Below are 21735 nucleotides of genomic sequence, written 5' to 3' on the forward strand. Positions count from 1 at the left end.
GATGAAGGGGGAGAGAGGAGAATGCCCTGTGGGGAAGGGAGTGGGATGGGTGCCTGCAAAGGGTTGCACTGATAGCACAGAGTTGAGGAGTCAGGTTGGAGTGCCCAATGCTGGGAGCAGGACAGTGCCTCTTTGTAGCTATGGGGGCTGTGCATATACTGCTCTTAGGAGAACCTGCTGCTGGAGACTAACATCCTACGGCCTGAGAATATCAGGAGGAGGATGTAGCTGTGTGGTAGCCTTGCCAGTCGCTGACTGAACACGGGGAGGAATTGGGAAGGAAGCATTTCACTTTTGTGTCTTTCCTGCCCTTCTGTGAGCTGAGTTTCTGGATGTTATCTGCTCGTTGAAGGATTGTGTTGGCATTCCAGAGTGGGATGGAGTGTACACTGAAATGTGTATATTGCAAACATATGGTTTCTCTTTTTAACTTTACCATCCCCACCCCCTTACTCACTTCAAACATTGGTGTGTCTGCCAGCAGCCGGGATGGAGATGTGACGCAAGTTTCCTAGCACGTGTGTGATTTGTGGGACAAAATGTCACTGTGTTAACTGAGCTGGACTGCTTTGCTGTCCACTTTGGGTCCCCTGTGGGCCTCTGGGGGAGGGGGTTGAGCTGTCTTTACTTCTGTGGAGCTGTAAAAGTCTTTTAGTAGGGAACAAAGTGAGAACCTGGTATGGAAAGGGGTGAAAAGTGCGATGGTGCTTTGAAAAGACTTAAATTGTTTCTTCATGAAAAATGTTGCTCTTTAAATTTAGAGCCCACCATTCTGTAGGTTACCAGCTCAGCTGTTTTTCTGCCTCAGAAGAAGGGAAATCCATGTGTAGTCTCACTCCTGTGCTGGCTTTGCCTGAAAACAGTAACGTGTGGCTTTCGTTTACCATGCAGGGCTCTGTATTGCTTCAGTGCAGGAATCGAGAGAGCACGTTTTCCAGCAGCAAAAAGAACTTCTGTAAAACTGCCCTCCTGATTCTGGCTAATAAAAAAATAAAAGGATTAGTCAGCAGTGGAGGTGACTCATGCCAATATAAAGGTATGGATTAATGTCTGCATTTATTACACTTGGTTAGTGTTAGTAACTGCTGAGTAGCTTCCCCTAGGCTTAAATAACTTCCATTCCATTGGATGAAGGAACCTTGCTCAGAATCAGAGCCCAGCTTTCCTTTCCAAAAAGGATAAAATGGAGATGAGGGGAGAGAAGACAAATTGCAAAGCATTTCCGTGCAGTGTGCCCACAAAGGAACGATAACGTTTGCAAGAGAATACAGCCTCAAAAGATGCCTGGATTTTTATCTCAGAAAAGCAAACACAGCCTGCTTGGTGGCTGTGAAGGTGGTCTTCCAGATGCCAACTGCATACAAATCACAGCAGCCCTCTGCGTGAAGCCTGAAAAAAATGAGAGCCCCTGCTGCTCAGATACTGCACACACAGGTTCCCTCACATCTCACTATTCCTGTTGGAAAAGCTGGTAGCGGTAATGAAGTTGATTGGAATTGGGTCACTTGCTTTTTGCTACTTTTTGGGGGCTGAGAAGAGCTGTGCTGACTGTGGCCGTTTGATTTAGGAGCATCTCCTTTACCACGAGCAGCCTGTGCCAGAAACAGAAGATAAATGAGCAGTGGGAATTCTCCCTTGCTCTGTTCCTGTGCCCTTTTTCCCCCTGACAGATTCCTTCGCAGCTATGAGGACAGCACAGGCCGGGTGAACAGATGTGGTGGGAGTTTCTTTTCCCCTCAGAAATCAAGCTTAAATTGAAAATTGAAATGGAGATTTACTCAATGATTAGGTTTTTTAATGACTGCGGTTTGTGTAGCTTTAGTGTTGGGTTTTGTCTGTGAGCAGCACGGTGATCTTTTGGAATCTGATGTTTGCATTTCTAGCCAGGATTTCCCCAACTATAAGTGTGAGCAAATGTATGTTTGCTGTATACAGCCTTCTTTTACAGCTGTGTAGAAACTTTTTGAGAACTAAGATTTCTGCTTCCCCAAATTTTATAGGAGTATCTCTGGTCACCCATCTTGTGCCTGCCTGGTTCTCCTATCCTGAATGTTCACAGCTGCTGAAAGAAGAGCTCACCAGGTGTGGCTGATGCCTTGGTGTGGGATGCCCGAAGTGCAAAGGGAGCTGCTTGTCCAGTGATAACTTTGTACCTTTCTATTTAAAGGCAGTGTTGATGTCCACTCGTGAGCCCTCCTTACTACTTGCAGCCAGTTTTGCGTGCCCGTTTTACACCCATTCAAGAAAAATCATTACACTCTATAAAATACAACTGCTTGAGAACTTAATGGAGCGTTTAGACCTCAGTCTTCATGCCATATGTTTTATTTCAGCGTTTCCTCATTCGTTCCCATTCCTCCCTCTGAGCACAACCAGCCAAATTGATTCCTCCAGCATATTTCCAGTATTGAGGCTGCTTGCTTTGTGTGCTCTTCATCAACTTTTTCCACGTCAAGTTGGTCAGAAGGCCTTGTTTGGGCACCGGCATGAATGATACCACAGTTTCTCAGGTATCTTATGGTTGTTCCTGAGTGACTCCACGACCAGGTTGCTCTACATCCACACTGCCTTTCCTTTGGATGCTCAATGTGTCTCTTTTCTTTAAGACTTTTGCCATCACTTCCAGAACAGGACTAAATTGAGTCATTCTCTCGGGAAGAGAAAACAAACGGCGTTTAGTTGTGCGTGTGTCTTTTGTTTGGTGTTTGTGTTGTTTGCTCTCTGGTAGAAAAGGAATAAAATGCACAGGGAAGCAGATTGAGGGCACAAAAGACAAGCACGAGCTGTGGTGAAAGAGGCTGGCTGGGAAGAGCACAGCGTTATTATTGAGGCAGCCAGTCCTGCTGATCTGAGGGGAGGGCAGAGGCAGATCCTGCTGCTTTCAGCTATTCTGAGATGCTAAGAAAAAAAAAAAGCATAGAAGGAAGTAGTTCACACTTAACCGTGGCTGCTTTCTCTGTTGCTTCCAGTGCTGCAATAACCCTGGACCAATTAATGCTTAACATTTAGATTTCTTAAAAAAGCCATTAAAATGGCTTCAGTTTAACTCTCATATCTTGGCTAGAGCTGGGAAACTTGCATGTGCTGGGCTCCTGAGCACACCTAAGAGCTGCATATGCTGGCTGACAAATGCTTGCCCTAGAGGCTCATTCCTTCTGCAACTGCTGAAACCTTGGCGAGAATCGACTCTTCCCAAATGTTGGTCTGTTTAAGCTTGGCAGTATCTATTTTATTATTGAGCATTAGCAGCTTGTCCACTGAGATGCAATCTTTAATTAAAAATTGGAGTGATTTAAAGTGATGGGCAGTAATGTTGATTCTTCTTGTTAATTGTGTTAGCAAATTACTAAAAACTGCATTTTGGTCAGATTTCCTTGGAAGATTTCCCTTAAGATGCATGATATCCATTGTAAGTCTCTGTAGTGGTAGTACATTTAGCTGTGGACGTGCTGATGGAGTGCTTATAAACTGGGTGTTGCTAAACTTTCTTAATAGGAAGAGACAGACTTGAGAGCTTTGTGGGTGTAGAAGAATAGCTGTGGAGGACTGGAATTTGGCATTAGAAAATTCTGAAATATCAGGATCTTGGGACTTTCCAGATGAGTTTAGCCTATTTCCATGTGCTTGTTCCCTTTGAAATCAAACAGCTGAAATGCTGAGCCAAAGAACTCGGCTCTCAGAGCTGCAGCAGGTTCCCATGGCTTCATCTAAGGGAGCTGAGCCGTGATGTGTCTCTTTCTGGCAGTCATGCAGTGTGGTCTCGCAGGCAGTAGGGTTGGATCCCTGGCTGATGAGTGTTTCAGGCTTTTTACCAGGATCTCATCTCCCCTGGTACATGAGGCATCTTCAGCATTTTCATCACTGACATGGATGGAGGGGTGGAATGTACCCTCAGCAATTCTATGAAGCTGGGAGGAGTGGCTGACACAGTGGAAGGCTGTGCTGCTGTTCAGTGAGACGTGGCCTGGCTGAGAGCTGGGTGGAGAGGAACCCCAGGAGGTTCAACAAGGGTAAGTGTAGAGTCCTACAGCTGGGGAGAAATAAATATATGCATCAGTAACAGGTTGGGGGCTGACCTGCTGAAAGGAGCTCTGTGGAGGAGGTCCTGGGTGTCCTGGTGGACAACAGTTTGGCCGTGAGCCAGCAGTGTGCCCTTGTGGCCATGAAGGCCGATGGGATCCTGGGGCGCATTACAGAGAGTGTGACCAGTAGGTTGAGGGATGTTCTTCCCCTCTGCTCTATTCTGATGAGGCCACATCTGCAGCAGTATGTGCAGTTCTGGGCTCCGCAGGTCAAGACAGACGGAGCTGCTGGAGAGGGTGCAACATAGTGCCACAAAGATGGTGAAGGCCTGGGGCATCTCCCTTATGAGGATAGGCTGAGTGAGAGACCTGGGGAAGAAAAAGCTGAGGGGGATCTTATCATTGCTTCTAAGTATCTAAAAGGTGAGATTCAAGAGGATGAGGCCTGGCTCTTCTTGGTGCTGCCCAGTGACAGGACAAGGAGTAGTGGGCACAAACTGGAAGTTCATTCTGAACTCGAGGAAGAAATTCTTTGCTATGGGGATGACAGAGCCCTGAAACAGGCTGTCTGGTGAGATTGTGGTCTCTTTCTCTGGAGCGATTTCAAACCTGCCTGGATGCCTTCCTGTGTGATCTGCTGTAGGGAAGTGCTGTAGCAGGGGCTTGGAGGATTTCCAGAGGTCCAACCTTCCAACCTCTACAACTCTGTGATTCTCTGGGATGCCTCTGATGTTCCAAGTAAAGTGTATGATGATAGAGGGATTGGGTAAGTATACCCAATACTGTAACTGTTGCTAAATTACGTAGTATGGGTTCATAGTGTAGCTTCAGTGTTTTTCACTTTCCTCTCATGCACAAGTGCAAATGAGGAGACCAACCTCAGCACTGGATCCTGCTAACTGGACAGAAGATCTGTTAGGTTGACTGAGTCAATGTTTGCCTGCATGTGATTCACTGCACACACATTTTTTGCTTAACACAGTTTGTTTTTCTTGCAAGTAAGAGAAATTCCAGACTGGAAAAAAAATTTGGTTATGTTATTGTCCTCTACCAAACCAGAGTCTCCTTTAATTTGCTTTGCAAGGATTTCCTAAACCAATTCTGCTTACCCAGAAGTCTGCAGGGATGACTGCCTTCAGCAAGGCTTCACAAATCCCATCTGTGAATGAAATGCAGAGTAAATCCAGAGCACTGATTCACTTTTTCACCAGATCATCAAATTAGCTGAAACTTCCCTCCATACATCCATTAAAGTTTTATGCTGCATGCACTGCTTGCTCGTGCAGCAACACACTGAGTATCTTGTAACATGGTCAAATTAAAATGCTTTTTTTTCTGTAATACAGGAAAGCTCTTGTGAATGAGGTTTTAGTCTCTTGCCAAACTTAATTTTCTACCCCATCCATTTTGTCTCAGGAGCTGCTGGGTTGGTTGGATGGGGAGGAGGGAGAAGAGAAGAGGGGAAAAATTATTTCTCTTCTGAAACTGGTTTGTGCTTAACTGATTTTATAGGGTTCTCCCAAATGAATATTTCCTTCAGGCAGGAAATGAGCCGATGCAAATTCACGCAGGAGAGAAAAGGTCTGAACAGCTGTAAAAAGAAGTGCAAGTTGAAATACTTCAGTGATCATCTCTTACTGTAGTAAATTCTCTTTGGGTTTTGCTAGAATTTGTACAGCTTTGTAGCCACGAGTGGTGATTTGAGCACAAACTCTCCTCTTTTTACTGCTAGCACCTTGCTATTAATAAAGCTGTGTGGGAGGAGGATGCTATGCTCGTTTCCTTTCCATCCATCCACAGAATAGGGATTAAAACTGGAGTGAAATTCTGACCGTGGGTGCATCACAGTCTTCTGGTGGGAGGTGAGCGAGTGCATGGGGCTGTGCGTGCTCTGCTGGCACATTGGATGGCAGGCTTCTGTCTCAGGTCAAAGTTAAGTGACAAATTTTGCAATTTGCTAGAGGGGAGAGCATTGTCAGCTGGGAAAATGTTGTGAATATGGAATCTATTGAAAGGTTTGTGGTCAGGATGTGAGATCGTTGCATCTTTGAGGTAATACAGGATACTTTTTGTATTGAGTTTTTTCGAGTGCTTTATGGAAGCTCCATAGTTATTGCTGGACAGGTTGTGCACTCATATTTGGTTTGGTCTCAGCTTCTAGCTCAATTTTGGTCTTCTGCAGATCGTAAATCTGTTTTTTTGGGATCTGGGGTTAATTCCAGCTCTCTGAAGATGATGCATTGAAAGTAGTGCAAAGAGTAGTAGAAAATTATAGCATCTGGAAAGTGAGAGATCAAGCTAATGGCTGTGGAATGAGAACACTTGCAGTCTTTTTCTGAAGAAAATGAGCTGGCTGTACTGACAGCTGAGACCTGTTGAGGTAAGCAGGGCAGTTTCATTTCTTCATTTCGGGTGGCCTCCAGCTCCAGGCAGGCAGCACAATTCTGGGTTTTCTCGGTGACTGAAAACTCACAAGTTGAAGATGACGCTTCTTGTCGCAGAGTAAACACCTTTCCTGTGAAATCCCCAGGGATGGATTTCATTATGTCAAATTTCAAAACAAAAATAGAAAGCTCCTGTCATTTATTTTGCTGAGACAGAACTAGAAAGGACTCCCCGGGTCACAGAGTGCAGTTCCCTGCTATTGCAGATGCCAAATCGCATAATCCCTATGGCAAATTAATGAATGCTTGTGTTTGAAATGGTGCATGGGGGAATTATGGGCACACGTTCTATTAAACACTCAAATCTCCGTGTGACCTGTCGGTGCTGTATGAAACAGCTGCTGAATGGATTCCCTACGATAGTGGGAAGGAACAATGTCTGGTCTTTTATAGCAGGCAGCTATAGCTTGGTGTTTTCCCTTTATTTACAGTCAGGCTGTATCAGCAAGGACTCTGCCAGTAAAAGCATGGGAGAGCCACAGCCTGTTGTCTCCAAACCTCAAGTGCCTCAGCTGCAAACATATGATTTGGGATTCCTTGAAATCTCCCAGTGGAAATTTAATCTCTTGGAAACATGCTGTATTTTGTCCTCACCTGAGGGAGCTTTGCCTCCTAGGCTGCTTCTTTAAGAATCTTTCTGCCTCTGACCTTGGGAGTTAATGCAGCAAGGCCCTGAGTTCCATTTCTTTACTAAAGACTATCACAGAGGGTGCCAAGTGCTGTCTTATAAATACCCTGGTATTAGCAGCTAAGAAATACCTTGGTATTGACTTGCAGCAAACTTTACTTCTCTGAAAAAAGCGTCTTGAGCATGAACTGCTTTCCTGTTGAACAAGCCATCGATGGAAATCTCTGTTTGAACAGCTGAGAGGCTGATGGGCTAGCAGCTGGAGCATACCTACTTGTCCAGGTCCTGAGATTCTCATTACTGTTGGATAAATAATGTAATTTCTAACCAGTGGGCTAATCTTGTGTACTGAATGTACTAATAGAAGCAGAGAAGACTTATTAGATCAGATTCCCTGAAAAGAAAGGATAATAGCCTTCAAGAGAGGACATATCAGATACTTAAAAGCTTATTTACCTAAAATAGCCACTCTACTATCAAACATCTGCACCGTATGCACACAGATTGTTCTGTTTAGTGGAATCCTGGCCAAATAAAATATCCTCTGCAGTTGACAATTAGAGTTGAGACAGAGTTCAGAGATAAAGGTTGGGAGGGAAGAAAGGAAAATGCTGGCTTGGCTACTGTACCGCTGCTGTGCTAGGAGCTGTGCTAATACCTGATGACAGCCAGCATGATATTTACATTGCTGCATATACCATAAAGGCAACTGACAGTGATTAAAAGGGAAGGATCAACCTTCTCCACTAATATTGCTGTGTTTGGAAATGAGATGTTTGAGCCTGCTTTCCATCGTGTAGAATTAACACCGCATAGCTGCAGTGCCCTTTAAATTAGCCAGAGTTGTTGGCACAAAATCAAATAAATATAATTTGTTTCAAACTGAAGATCTAATTTAGGCGTGCTAATAGCATCTTAAGTAAATGTGGCAGGTCATGCAGGACTTGTGTAACTAACTGGCCCTGAGAACTCAGTGTGGTTGCTGCCAAAGGGAAGGGGTCCCAGAGGGCAGCTCCCCAAGTTGCCTGGGCTCCTGCTGTTTGCTGGTAGGGTCCCAGCCCTGCAGCCCCTCACTGTTGGGAGTGTTTCTGCCTGTTTCTGGTGATGGACTTAGGATTAAAGCCTACTCACTTAAAGATATGGTGAGGGTGAGTGCTAGTGTGAATGCAGAGTGATTTGGGTGTCGTAGGGGCTGTGGGAGGTCGGGAGTACAGGTAACGCATCAATGAAATCAGATAGCAAGGCAACTCAGGGACAGTTTTATTGGTTACTTTGCTATCCTGGCCATCCTGTACCTCATCCTCCATCCCAGTCCTGGGCTGCATTGCACTGACAGGCCAGCTGTCCTCCCAGACCTGTATACCTTAATCCCAGACCTGTATACCTCAATCCTTAGTTTGGTAAGGATTCCCAACCTGAATGTTAGCCAGAAGTGAGTACACAGACGTTATCCTTTGCTCATGACCTAAGATATCGAAAGACTTTCTAGAGAACCATGCTGTGTGGGGTGGGGTAGAAATTTCCATAAGTCTCCTCTTCCTTTCTGCAGGACCCTTGACATCCACTTGTGCACTAACAGCAGCAAACTCTCTCTATGGCTTAGAATTGAGACTCATTTATTTATACTGCGGGGTTCAGTGGGGTCATGTAGCAACCTGTGTCTATTGCCAGCCTGTTACTGATGCTTCTGAATACGATGTCAGACATAATGCAAGGGATTGGATATAGGTTTGTATTCTTCCTTTTGAATTTGAGAACTGAATTAAATTGTTGGACAACGTCTGATGCTGCAGTGCTGGGTGTTCCTGTGTTGATGGACCAGTGGAGGAGAAGCGTGCTTAAACAATGCTGGCAACACAACCTGGTCTTCACTGGTTACTGTTGCCCTCCGTGGGACACAGAGCATTGGTTGTCTTCAGAAAGACATTGTCTTACATGGACAGAAAGCTCTGAACACAGTGCTTGTTTTCCAGTGGTACTGTCAACAGCAAGAGCTCTCGATGTTGAATTGCTCACTGTCAGCAAGTTCACACGCAGTTCAGATATTTTGGTTGTGTTTCTTATAGCTGAACTTTTGAAATCTGCTTCTCATTTTCTGAAGTTCTTTGAACTTGCTGGACTGGCATTGGAGTATCAGTAGTCATCTGGAAGCTGCAGGTACAAACATGAGATGATTTAAGGGAAGATTCTTTTGGAGAACGTCTCATTGAGTTTTAAAGAGAAATCTCTGTGTGAGTACTGTTTGAAATAAGTGGCCTTGCAACATGCACAGAATTGCAAACTACCTGAGCTCTGGCTAAAATGACCAGAGGTCATTACACAGAGATGTGCCTTAAATGAAAGATGCAATTTAAATGAAACAAACAATTTCTTACAGGTAATAACTGTGTTTGTCCCATTTCTTTTGCCAGTTTTTTTTTTCCATTAAAATGTCTAGACTGTAATTGTGAGACACGCTGGTGCAAAATAGAATTATTTGTACTTAAGACTTAATTCTGTAGCCAGACACATTGCCTCCCAGTTATCACCTGCTCTCAATTTGTGTTGTCCAGCACACGCCCTGTGCCTTAATGTCTGGGCAGTCACCTTTGACTTGAACCTAGCTAAATATTTGCAGCAGTTGGCTGTGTTTGAAGTGAGACCAGAAGAGGAACAAATGTGCTGCGCTCAGTGATGTGAGTTATGCCATGCTGAAGGAGGGAGCTGTGACTTTTTGACCACGTGGAAATGCAAACTTTTTGAATCACTTTTCATAAGAAGAACTTCTCAACCTCTTTTTAAAGCTTATTCTTGAGAAATATGGAGGGTAGCTGTGCAGGGATGCATGCAGTCAGTGAAGGTTGCTGTTTGTCCTCCCAGTATGCGCATTAACATTGGCATCCTCACAGCTTCAGCAAAATAAATTAAAAAAAAAAAACAAACAACAAAAACAACCACCAAACCAGAAACAGACTTATACTTCTTTGTTATAATAGATAATTTATTTCTTCCTTTCAGTGTATTAACTATTTCTTTCCTTCTTTGTTTGGTATCTTTTCTCTTTAGTGTAGGCCAAATACTAGAGTTGAAAAAGGGTGCAGCAACTTAAACCTGGCCTCTTAGTGCTTCCATCAGGATTTTAAATAGGGGATTGCCATTGTGCTGTCCTTCAGCTGATGGAGAGAGAAACGTAAAGCTCTGATTCTGCTCCGTATGGGAAATGTCTTCCACAGAATATCCAGGAGCACGTGGTGGGATGTGATGCAAGTGGGGCTGTGCTGGTGCAGCATGAGGAACTTATTGGGACAGGTGAGTCTGTTCTCCCCAAATACTGATGGGGAGCTCTGCTCATACCAGAGACTTTGAGCTTTTTTGGGTCATCCTAGCCAGGGTCTGCTGTGCTGCTGCTCTAGATTTCCCATGGGCTTTTTCAGGTAGGCTGGGACAAAATCAACTCAGTTCTGCCTTCCTAGTGATGTTCATATTTGGGTTTGCTCTGTGCTGTTCTAGAGGCATCTGGGCCACTTCCCTGCTGGTTCAGGACTTTATCTTCACTTCTGGCATTGCTAACTTTGCAGCACTCTTCCTGCAGCACTGGCTGAGCAGATGACACTTTCCTGTGCAAATGTTCTACTCGACGTGGGTGAGTGCAGCTCATCATCCCCTCTGTGGCAGTGCTAGGATTATGTCTGTGTCCCATTCTGCACTCCATTTAGTTTTATTAATGCTATTTGTAATTGCCAGTGTGAATTAGATCATCCATTTTCTAGTAGGGTTTTGATGCCTAATGGGGAAGTGCCTTGAAGAATTGTGGCCCCTTTCAAGGATCATTTGTGCAGCATTGCTTCTTGTGTTTGTGCCAGGAAGATCTTTGACATCCAGTGGACTCTTGTAAAGTCCTGCTTGGATTAAGGAGTATTCCCACCTCATACCAAGCTGGCTGCAGATTTGGGAGTAGGCTTTATTGCCATCATCTTAGAAGAGTGTCATTCTTGGAGAGACAACTCTTCTCTCACCAATAATTTCAAGTAAGGTGGGAAAAAGGCAGAGCTTTGTCTTCACACCAGACGGACCCAAAAATGCATGATCAGTCTGAATTTGCAGTCTGGTGCTTAGTGAGTTCTGTATCTGCCCTGTGTTCTTGAAGGATGCTTAAGAAATCTCATTCTCAGTCTTGCAACTTCTTGTTTTATTGCTGTATTGTCCTTGGAATGAGTAACCACAGAGCACAGCTCCTACAGTGATTTGGCATGAGGCTGTGAAAGAGCTGAAACATCCCAAAATGTGGTGGTTGTTCCTGGGCCTGCACTGACAGATGTGAATCCTCAGTCTTAGTGTTACAAAGCATTAAAACATCCTCAGCTTTGGGCAGCCTACCTGAGCTGGAGTGAGGACCACTGATGCCAGACTTGCAGACTTTTAGTGTGTGTATGCCATTCTGTGGCTGGATGGTCTTGTTGTAGATGTGTAGTCCCATGAAAAGATATGAACTGAAGTAAACTTGTCATTTTCTTATGCCGTTTTTGTAGCTAATTATAAGAAGGCATGAAGTACATTGTTGATTTGCACAGATCCAGTTTTTAATGATTAAGTTTGAAATCCAAGGATTGGCTGATTAGGCTGGTAAGGGTAGAAATCAAGGGGGGGAAAAAATAAAGTCTGTTTGAACAGTGCCACAGGATCTCAGGGAAGGCCAATGTGCAGAACTGTGCTTTGTTATCGTCCCTATGATCTACAGATTTGGGCAAAGGTTGAAGATTTCCTTCAGGATCCTGTTAGAAATAAAACTATGTGAACAGATTTGCTGTGCTGAGAAACCACTGAGAGGAAAAGGCTCATCCAAGAAGTAGAATCACAGAATGGCCAGGGTTGGAAGGGACTTCAAGGATCATGAATGTCCAACCCCTTCGCCACAGGCAGAGCCACCAACCTCCCCGTTTAATACCAGACCAGGCTGCCTAGGGCCCCATCCAACCTGGCCTTGAACACCTCCAGGGATGGGGCATCCACAGCCTCTCTGGGCAGCTGTTCCAGCACCTCATCACTCTCTCTGTAAAGAACTTCCCCCTCACATCCAACCTAAATCTTCCCTCCCTCAACTTAAAACCGTTTCCCCTTGTCCTGCAGTTATCTACCCGTTCAAAGAGTTGATAATCGCTCATAGGGTACTCAGGAGACTTGATGGTAGGAGAAACATGCTCTGCCCAACCAGGAAGCCAGCTCAGCCTGATGGATAGCACTGTATTTTTAGGCCTGGAGGCGACATGGGTTACAGCCACGTGTGCACAGCTTGTGTCATGCTGCCTGGAGGTTGGCAGCACAGCCACTTAACCAGGGTCCATGTTTCGTTGTTCTAAAAAGCATAAATCCGTGTGTTTTTTTTTGTTTTTTTTTTCAGTATTTCTCATGCAAGCTTCTTTTCCAGAAGTGCTTTTCAGAATATATGTTGCTAGTTGCATTGCTTATGTGCTTTTGCAAATGGGAAGAGGAGCGTAGGCTCATGTTGATCACACTGGAGGCATTCTGGGAACGCCGAGACACAAGGAGTGGTGATTTCCTTGTGATAAGATAGTGTTAAATGCACTGAGTCGAAGCTGTGCAAGAGCACTTCTGGTAAATATATCCTTTGCTCTTTCTTCATAAAAAATAGGTTCCTGGATTCTGATGTGCAGAGCAGGAAAGCTATCAGCAGGAGCAATTTGTGGCAATTCCATAACGGTGGTCTTGAGCCCTGGTCTGGAGTAGGAAGGAAGTAGTAGGTAAAGTTTGTGCTGTCATCTGGTCTGGAAGTGCTGTGCTTAACAAAGCAGATGTAAGAAAGAGGGTGAATATGGAGTTGTCCTCTCTGTGTATAGTTTCCAACTTTGTTCCAGTTTCCTGTCCTGGAGCCTGCAATGGAGCTGCTGTGCTTGATAATGGCTAGTGGGCTTTTGGTGATGTACTTTGTGGAGAAACTTAACTTGTTTTACCTGAAACTGGATACCTTGGAGCCTAAAAGCTGTTGGTGCAGAGCTCTCTTGTAGCAAAGAGTTCTGGTGCATTGCTCGTGAGAGGAAAACCTGGAGGCACAATTATAACAGTGCCTGTGTCACGAGCAGCTTTCTGGCACTGCGCTCCAGCTGGCGGAGGATGGATTCCAGCTCTTGCTTAAAAATAGAGAGCTTGTATGCATGCCAGGGAATGGCAAAAGGGGAGGGCAGGGTTATGCAGAGGTGTTCAGCTGAGCCTGATTTCATACAGAAGGAGGCTTGGGAACAAGACGTGTGGGTAGAATGGGAGAGGCTTAAAAGAGAAGATAAGGAGTAATATTATTGGCTTCTGCTACCTGGTGGGAAGGTGTAAAGGAGATAACTCTTGAGGTGCCCAGTGAATGTACAAGATGCAAGTTGCAAAGCTGGAAAGTCTGATAAAGTAGAAGGACAAAAAGCTTTGGTGTGGGTGGTCAGAGATGGAAACAGCCAAAGGGACTGTGTAGTACCTGTTGTTGGAGATGTTCTGAACCAGGCTGAATTTGCTGCTGAGGAACCTGGTCTAACTTGAAGTTCAGCTCTGTTTCCAGCAGAGCAGTAAACTGGAGACCTCCAGGAGCTGCTTGCCTGGAGAGAGAAATGGTGGATTCCCCATCCCAGGAGACAAGGTCAGGCTGAAAGGGGCTCTGAGCAACTTGTTCTAGTTGTAGAGGTCCCTATTTGTTGTGGGGAAGTTGAACTAGATGACCTTTAAAGATCCCTTCCAAATCAAACGATTCAATGATCCCTTCCCACAGCTTTCCAGTAGTTGAGTACTGTTTGTGGGTTGAAGTGTTGGAGGCTGACTGGAGATGAGAAAAGGGAATTTTGTGGTGATAAAACTATCATTCACGTGACCCTGGAAGAATGTTTCTTCTATGGGAAGGGATTGATACCACATTAAGATTGAATATTGATGCTCCAAGGAAGATATCTCCTGCTGGTTGAGGCAGCTGTGTAAGCAGCTGAGTTTACCTTAAAGGGAAATTTTCCCATCTCCTAGAGTGTGGCATACAGTCTGTAATAGTGGGATGGATTGGACAGTGCTGTTAGAGAGTTCTCTGTGTGGCTAATTTAAAGCCCAATTGCACATGGTGGGGGAATACTGCTCAACAGCCAGGATTCGATATTTGTCTTGTGATCATTTGGCATCAGTGTTCCCATTGCTTAAGCTGATGTCTTTGCCAAAAGGATCTCTGGCTTCAATTTCACTCCTCTGGGAGGAAGCATCAGTGCAATTCATACCAGTCTTCCTGGAAGGGCTGCAATGTCCTTATGAGGCTGCAAAGATGACATTTTCTTTTTAGTTCAGTTACCTTTGGAAGCAAAGCACATGCAAACAGCTGTGTGCAAGTCAATCTTGTTTCCCCTTTTCAAAACAGCCTTGAAATCATTGGTTTCCATCAACTTTGACAGAGATGTCTAAGGTGTGAGTTACTATGTATATTTAAAAAACCAAACAAATGAAAAAGCTTCATATAAGTTCAATGACAGCAAGTGACTGCAGAAGAAATAACGTCCAGCTTGCCTTAGAAGGTGGAGGTGGGTTTGCGTGGTCCCATGGAAATTGGGGTGGGAGCTCTGGGTGCTGAAGGGATCATCTGGGGAATGTTGATCCAAAGGAGAGACCCGCAGAGATCAGCATCAGTGATGGAGTGCCTGGGGAGGTTTGGGTTCTTCTTAACTGTTTCAGAAATTGGATTTAGTTCAGAAAAAACTACCTAGTATTAGAAACATGAAAGAAGCAAGGGTTTGAAAGGGTCTATCTTTTTCTTTAAGCAGTGTTTCCTAAAGCAGGTTATGACCCTCTTATAGAAGAATTTGGCAACTGTTATCTGAAGGGCTGGAACTGTAGCTGAGATCCTACAGAGGTGAAAGCGGGGGGCTATTAAACAGGCCCTAATGGCCACTCAGGGTCTCATTCCTTTCTCTCCTTTTTCTGCAGCTATCACCAGAATGAACTCCTGCTTTTCAGGAACAGAGCAGCAAGCATTTGGCTGTGCCCAGTTTTCATTGTTTCTCTAAGCCGTCACGCTGGAAGAGATTAACTAGGAAGTGAATTTTCTCCGAAAGCCCATCTTGGGGGTGGTGAAGGGAAGAGCCTTGGCACTGACCTTGGTCAGAGTGCCTTGGGGAAGGCAGCGTGACCTGAGCATGGAAACATTAACCTGGGGCCGAGCAGTTGGTTCTGATGGCAGCTGGGAGAGTTGCTTTGTCAGAGCTGAGCCACCCCAGTGCACGCTGCCCTTGTGCTGTGTGTCATCCAGGTTCATTTTTAGCAGCAGGGAGGATTGCTTTCCCATTTTTCCTGCTGTATTTGTCACCTGCTCCTAAACTTTCAAAAACTTCCTTGCCAATCATTTTTTCTGTTGTCATCTTTCTCTGCACCTATGCTTGTTTTCACTAATGTGTTTGGCATCCTTGCTGCAGCTTCTCTCCTTTCTTTTTCTTTCCACTCTGGAACTCAATAAGCAAATTGTGTGGCTCTAGTCATTAAGTAGCTGTGTTGCTATGTTTTCTGTGCTCTTCAGAGAAGCATGGAAACCTGTCTTTGTTCGGTCCCAGGAGCACGGCACGCCGCTGCAGCTACCAAAGAACAGCTTGCTTGTGGCACATCGAGCTGCAGCTTGGTTTAATCCTTGCTTGATACGCTTTTGAGATTTTATTGTTTCTCTATAATTAAGTGCTACAGTAGAGCTGAAAGAAATGATGAATTAGCAGGAGAGGGGGGTGCAGGGAGAGCAGGTGGTGATCGAACCAAGAGAAGCGGGAGCAGCAGGGAATTGATGGGGAGGAGCCTTGGGTTGAGAAGCTTCCCTGCCATGTGCCCAGAAGGATTTAGTTTTGGATTTCATTACTGTTCAAATAATGTCCATAGGAGACTGAAGCCTCAGAGGCTGGGTATTGTCCAAGCACTCAGTGAGAAGCAGTGTTTGCCCTGAAGTTCTAGCAGGCCTGGATGAGAGAGTAGGACAGAGCTGTAGTGTGGTCCTGTTTCTAATTATTCTGCATCCATTGTTTCCATTTTCATTGTGTAGTAACATCTTTAAAAATAAATGAGAACACAAAACCACTCTTTGTGTAGTCATTTCTATGAAGCCCAAGACTTGAAGACTCCTCTCATGAAAGATTTCATCTGTAGCAGTGATTGGATCTCCTGTAGTGGTGTCATGCATGGATTGGAAGTAGCATCCCTGCTGGACAGGCTGATACCAGCAGGATTTGAGCAGCACAGAAATGCTGGTGTGCCACATTGCACAGTACTGCAGCCAGAAGAGCTTCAAGTCAGACACTGCTGTGTTGGTGATGACTGGGTAGCTCTAGGACCAAGTCTGTAGTGCAGATCTGACTGAAGGGTGAGAAGGTTTGTATTACAGGACAGTCTTCTGAGGTGCATTACTGGGATGTAATCATACAGCATCCAGCTTGACTTTATCTCCAGTTTATGATGCACTGAGGCATCCAAAGGAAGAAATCATAATATGCTTTGAATGTGTCAGCAACAGCAATTCTGGGATCTGACTCTTAAGGAATAACAGTCACAAAGGTTTACTTCTTTTGTTCTGACTTCCAAAGGTCTGTTGCTGCAGGGGGACTTGCAGTATGATGAAATGCAAGCATAACTCCCTTCTCCTGCCTTTTGTCACCACTTCTTCATGCTCTGCTGTGTATATCCTGAGTCACTTTGTGTTTTCACTTCTTTCTCCCTCAAAGCAGAAGCAGAAATCTTACAGGAGCAGATTAGGGATGGAGAGGGGTAGGTCCGTGCCACCAAGGGCTCTCAGTGAGTGGCGATGAGCCCTCTGTGTGCTGCCTGCCAGGCAGAGTTTGCTTTGGCACGGTTGCTGCATATTTGATGTTGTATATATTGCAGCCATGCTGCTGGCAGTCTAGCCAACTCCAAGTCAAAAACTCCTCCTGGATTTTCAGCCTTCTGTCATCTCCACTCTTTGCTCAGAAGTCCTCATGTTTGCTCAAGCTCCTTTTCAAAGTTCCTGGTTCCAGGGGTTCTTGCCCCTGTTGTGCTTTTCTCTCCCTTGAGCATCTCTGGTACTTTGTTTTGCACTCTGCTAGGAATAGTCCCTGAAAATGAAAATAGTTGTGAGTAACAAATAGCCTTGAACTTCTTTAAACCCCATTTGGTTCATGAAACAGTACAACTTGAGCACCCTTGCCATTTTGTGTTCTTCATGCTGCTGCTTTCTGCCTTTAGAATGGGAGCTCTCAGTGCAGCCAATCAATTGACAAGCTGGAGCTGTTGCCCAGAATCTGCTTGCAACAACATGAAGTGAAACTCTTGTGAGAGGGTGCTGGTTGAAGATTAGAAGATCAAGTTCAGAGCTTTGTCACTTATCCCAGTGTGCGACTTTGGATGGAGCAGGTTTTCTATTAGGACCAGGTTTCAAGTTCTTTCTCCAACATGGCACTTAATGTTTGAGTGTGACTGGGAGTTGATGTCTTGCTGTGAGATGGTTGCTGTGGAGAGCTTCAGTAGCCTTTGCATGGAGACTGACAGCTTTTGCCCCTGGTTTATCTGAATGTCTTGGAAAGATTGTTTGCAGAAATGTTGTGGTTGATCTGTATGGAAGAATCTTGAGGTAGGTTGTATAGTATTAAAATGGGAGAACCTTCTAAAACAAGTGTTTTATGCCACAATGCAGAATGGATATCTTTTTCAATACTGGTTTCATAGAATATTGGCAATGGGAAATTCCTGAGCTTTCTCACTTATCCTACTGCTTTTCTTACTCTGGAATTGATTCCTTTCCAGTGAAATGTGCAAATGTGATGAATGAAGATCAGGGTAGAAAGCAAAGCAACGAGGTGTCTCCTATTGCTAAGATGCAAATATTGCAGCTCTTTCTGGGGGCTGACAAATAAAGGTCTATAATCATTTTGGTGATTTAAATCTCACTGTTGCACAGTCCTTTTGATAACAAAGGATATGATAGTACTGAGCAATTTAAATCCAAAACTTTTGTGCCTGCTTTTACTACTTTGAACAGCTTCAAACGACAGTGTTTTCTCCCTGTTTGAATTTAAATGTTCTTTGGTTGAGGTTTTCAACCCAAATACCAAAGTATTGTGCCACCAGCTGAAAAACTGAACAGGCTTGGATGAAGCCTGCCTCGTGCTGTTGCATAAGACAAGAGGGAAGCTCTAAAGGGAATTAGTACATAAAACTATTTGAGAAATGTCATTAGTGCTGGTAGCAAAGAGTATGGCTTGTTTCAGCACTCTGGGTGAACACGCCAGGTTAAAAGCATGACATCAGTGGCTTTTCTTTTAAAAGGACCAGCCCTCTGTTACAAGTAAACCGGAGGATGTTTTTTCCTGCGTAGCTGTAATGATTCCTCATGGAGACTCCCTTGTTTGTGCAGGGTTGGCCCAGCTCTTTCATGCTGCAGCTGAGCTGTTGAGTTGTCCAAGGGGTCAGTGCCTATGGGTGGGCTTCCCTGGGTTGTCACCTGGCTCTGCTGCGTCTAGTAACGGGCACTTGTCCCTTTGTTGTCTGACCTCCCTTCCTTCCTGCAGGAGTCCTGTAGGATGATGTTAACCATCTCTTTCTCCCACCCACAGGGAGCGGAGCGACAGCTGTGGTGCAGGCAGCCTTCTGTGTTCCAAAGAAGGAGAAGGTGGCAATTAAACGGATCAATCTTGAGAAGTGTCAGACGAGCATGGATGAACTCCTGGTATGCAACCAAAACGGTCTGGCGAATTGTATTTCAGCTAACATCATCTGTTTGCTTACTGAGTGCCTTTAAAGGACCTTTCTTGAGGTGGTGTGAGAGGACCTGACTGATTTAGCTGGAGGCAGACCAATCCCTGGTTGTGGAGCACATAAGAAAATGTTAAAAAGATCAATTGTTGGAGAACTTCAGGCTGTTGTTTAGAGCTAAGCATTCTGTGTAATCCCTTTGTTTTGAATGGGGTAAATGTACAAGTGTAAAGTCCAACTGCTTGTACAAGAGCTCTGCAATGAAAGCTAAGGCTTCTGGGAACCTTACAATTTAGGGGGGGTTTTGCCTTCTTTACCTGTCCTGCAGTTCTTTACATTCTCTCCTTCACCTGTAAAGAGAGAAACTGAATAAGGTTCTAAACTGTTCCTAATCTGTTGGTAGTGTTGATATTGTTTGAGGGGATCACTGATGTATTACAGACTGCTGTATGGAAATGCTCTCTGATTCTCAGTTCAGGACAGGAGATAGAGTCCTCTGGATCTGTACCTCTGTACTTTTCTTCTGATGTGTGCCTCCGAAGGTTTTCTCAATGGAAAACAACTTCAGGCATGTAGCCATGGTAACTAAAATTTGCTTTCTGTTGTCAGGCTTGTATGTTGATGGGATTTTCCTGCTACACTGTGTGTGAGAGCTGGTGTTTCTAGTGCAGCACAGTTCATCTCACATGTAGAAAGTCTCTGGTTTTAAGCCAGACAGGGAGAGGCATTCCTATGAACATGGTGTCAGCATTGAAGCTGTGAAAGTTCTCTTGGATGAAGCTTTCCATAGTAAATAATGATCAGCTCTTGCTAGCATAGGGGTTGCAGATTGCTTCCCTTTTCACAGGCAGTTTTTCTGTCTTGAGTACTGTCCCTTGGTACTCTTTCCAAGTCTTTTATGTGGTTTATCCCTGCTTCTGTGCCTCAGTAGTATGCCAAACAGAATTGTCACAATCTACTAATTGAGATTGTTAGTGTTTGAGTAATTGCCAGTTCCAGCTAAAAGGGTTAGGTTCAGAAAGATACGCTGCAGAGACTTGGCATGTAATTTTAGATAAGTATGTCTAATTGCATATTTTAAATCTCTCGTTGACCTGTTGCTCACAATGACTTGACTTGTTATGGTAGCACTGCAATGAAAGGCTCTTGTCAGGTCTCAGTTTCCAATTTTGTTACCAAATAGAGTGTGGGTCCTTCTGCAGGCTTTTTTATAGGTCTGTTGTGAAGGCAGACATTTACATCTCAACGTAGCGTTTGTTAATGCCTGGGATGAAGGCAGGTCTTTCTATACCTGCTGTCAGACTCTTCATGACTTGCCTAGTAGCTTTTTGTAGTCAGCACTTGTGTTATGTGGCTCCAACAGACAAACTTGGGCAGGGCCTGTAAAAACTTCTTTAATAGAGAGATGTGCAAAAGTGAGGAGAACCTGATGGTAAATAGTCCTCCAACCAAAACCAGTTAATCTGTCCTCAGATGTAACATTTCTTTGGTGTGCTTCAGATGACTTTATTCTAACAGCATCATACAGCTCCTTCAGAAGGTCAGGTCCTCCTTTTTCACTTTGATACAGTAGTTTGACTGGTTCTCTTTTCTGCATACCTCAGAAGACAAATTCTTAATCTGATCTTTGAAATAAGCCTCTCTGCCATGTCTTCAGTTGTGTTGCCAGAGATTGTAGCCCTCCTAGAAACCTGATTTGAGAAACACAAGTAAGTGATTAGTGCCTGATGCTTCAGAGGAGAATGCAGTATTCGAACTCTGGACAATTTTGGGATAATCTCTTGCTAAATAAGTTCTTGTTCGGACGTGTAACAGTTGAGCTCTTATTTATCCAGATTTAAATTGATCTCTTAATTATTTCTGAAAATGTATCAAAAATGCAACTATGGTGACTTGAGATAGTGGGAGGAGGAAGATGTTTTTTGAGCTGCTGTAGCTTTTTGGGGCAGGGGTCACCAAGGTAGGTGTGTTTTATGGGAAAGAGTCTTTTCCCTGGATTTGTTTTGAATTTCAGCTTATTGAATGCTGTTTCTCAATGAAAGAGTCAAAAAGATTGAAGCTCCTGATCTCCCTGCTCTTCCACGTTTGCCTCTTCTGCAGAGTAAATATGTTCAAGGATTTCAGTCTTGCAGTCTTCCTTTGTGCCAGTTTCCTAGATTTGTTTAATTACCTTTTTCTGAGCAACCACTTGCTATTGCAGGATTATTTTTTTCTTCAAAGCCCATAAATGCAAGCCCTTGTGGAGTACAGCTCTAAGAAGCGAGTGCAAAGAGAAATATGGTGAGTCCATACTAATGCTATGCTCCCTCCTTGCTTTCTCTTCTCCCCTAATGCTGTTAAAAGCACGAAGTTGGGCTTTTATTAGATCCATTATCTTTCTATTGCACTGAGGGTATCGAGGCACAATAGTCAGCTTATGGAAAACTTTGTTCTGTCCCTCAGGCAGTAAATCAATGCTCTCATGTTACAGCAGTGCCCAGCCATCAGAAAGGGGAAAATCTAACTTAAAATACGTTTCTTTTTTTTTTCCTTCTAATTCTCCAGTGCTTCAGACGTGTCTGGAGACAAGAAAATATAGGAGCACCTCCTAACTTGTGGAGATGCCTTGCCTAGAGTGATTAAGCTGGTCTAATAGTAGGGCTTGACTCATTAAAGGTATTGATTTTGATCCTGATATCTCCACATCCACTCAAGCTGTGTGGGTGGTCAGGGGTAAGCTGCATGCTTTGCAAACTCTGCACAACATTCTAGGTTACTGCAGTGGATTGGTTTCCTTCTGCTGCAGTGTATGGGAAGGTGCAATTTTAGGAAGGAGCAATTTTTGTTGCACTGAGCAAACCAAGTTGAGACCATTGAGGTCTTCAGATGGAGTGATAATTACTGTAAAGAGCACAGACTGAGAGGCATAATGCTATTTAGAGATGTGGTTCTCTCT

The 21735-nt window shown here is 44.3% G+C and overlaps 1 protein-coding gene and 1 long non-coding RNA gene across 2 annotated transcripts in view; both read left to right on the forward strand.

The window, feature by feature from the left end:
• Nucleotides 1-21735, forward strand: part of OXSR1 (oxidative stress responsive kinase 1) — an 89054-nt gene that overhangs the window by 1999 nt on the left and 65320 nt on the right. Inside the window, exon 2 of the mRNA XM_085226954.1 lies at nt 18662-18774. Within this exon, the coding sequence (XP_085083080.1) occupies nt 18662-18774 (113 nt within the window). The remainder of the gene's footprint in view (nt 1-18661; nt 18775-21735) is intronic.
• Nucleotides 1063-16154, forward strand: LOC116216731 (uncharacterized). Its single transcript, XR_014884103.1, has 3 exons — nt 1063-13710; nt 14464-14623; nt 15027-16154. It is a non-coding gene; the product is annotated as an uncharacterized LOC116216731 (long non-coding RNA).

Source organism: Meleagris gallopavo, chromosome 6, assembly GCF_905368555.1.
Source record: "Meleagris gallopavo chromosome 6, MGAL_WU_HG_1.1, whole genome shotgun sequence".
Classification (NCBI taxonomy): Eukaryota; Metazoa; Chordata; class Aves; order Galliformes; family Phasianidae; genus Meleagris; species Meleagris gallopavo.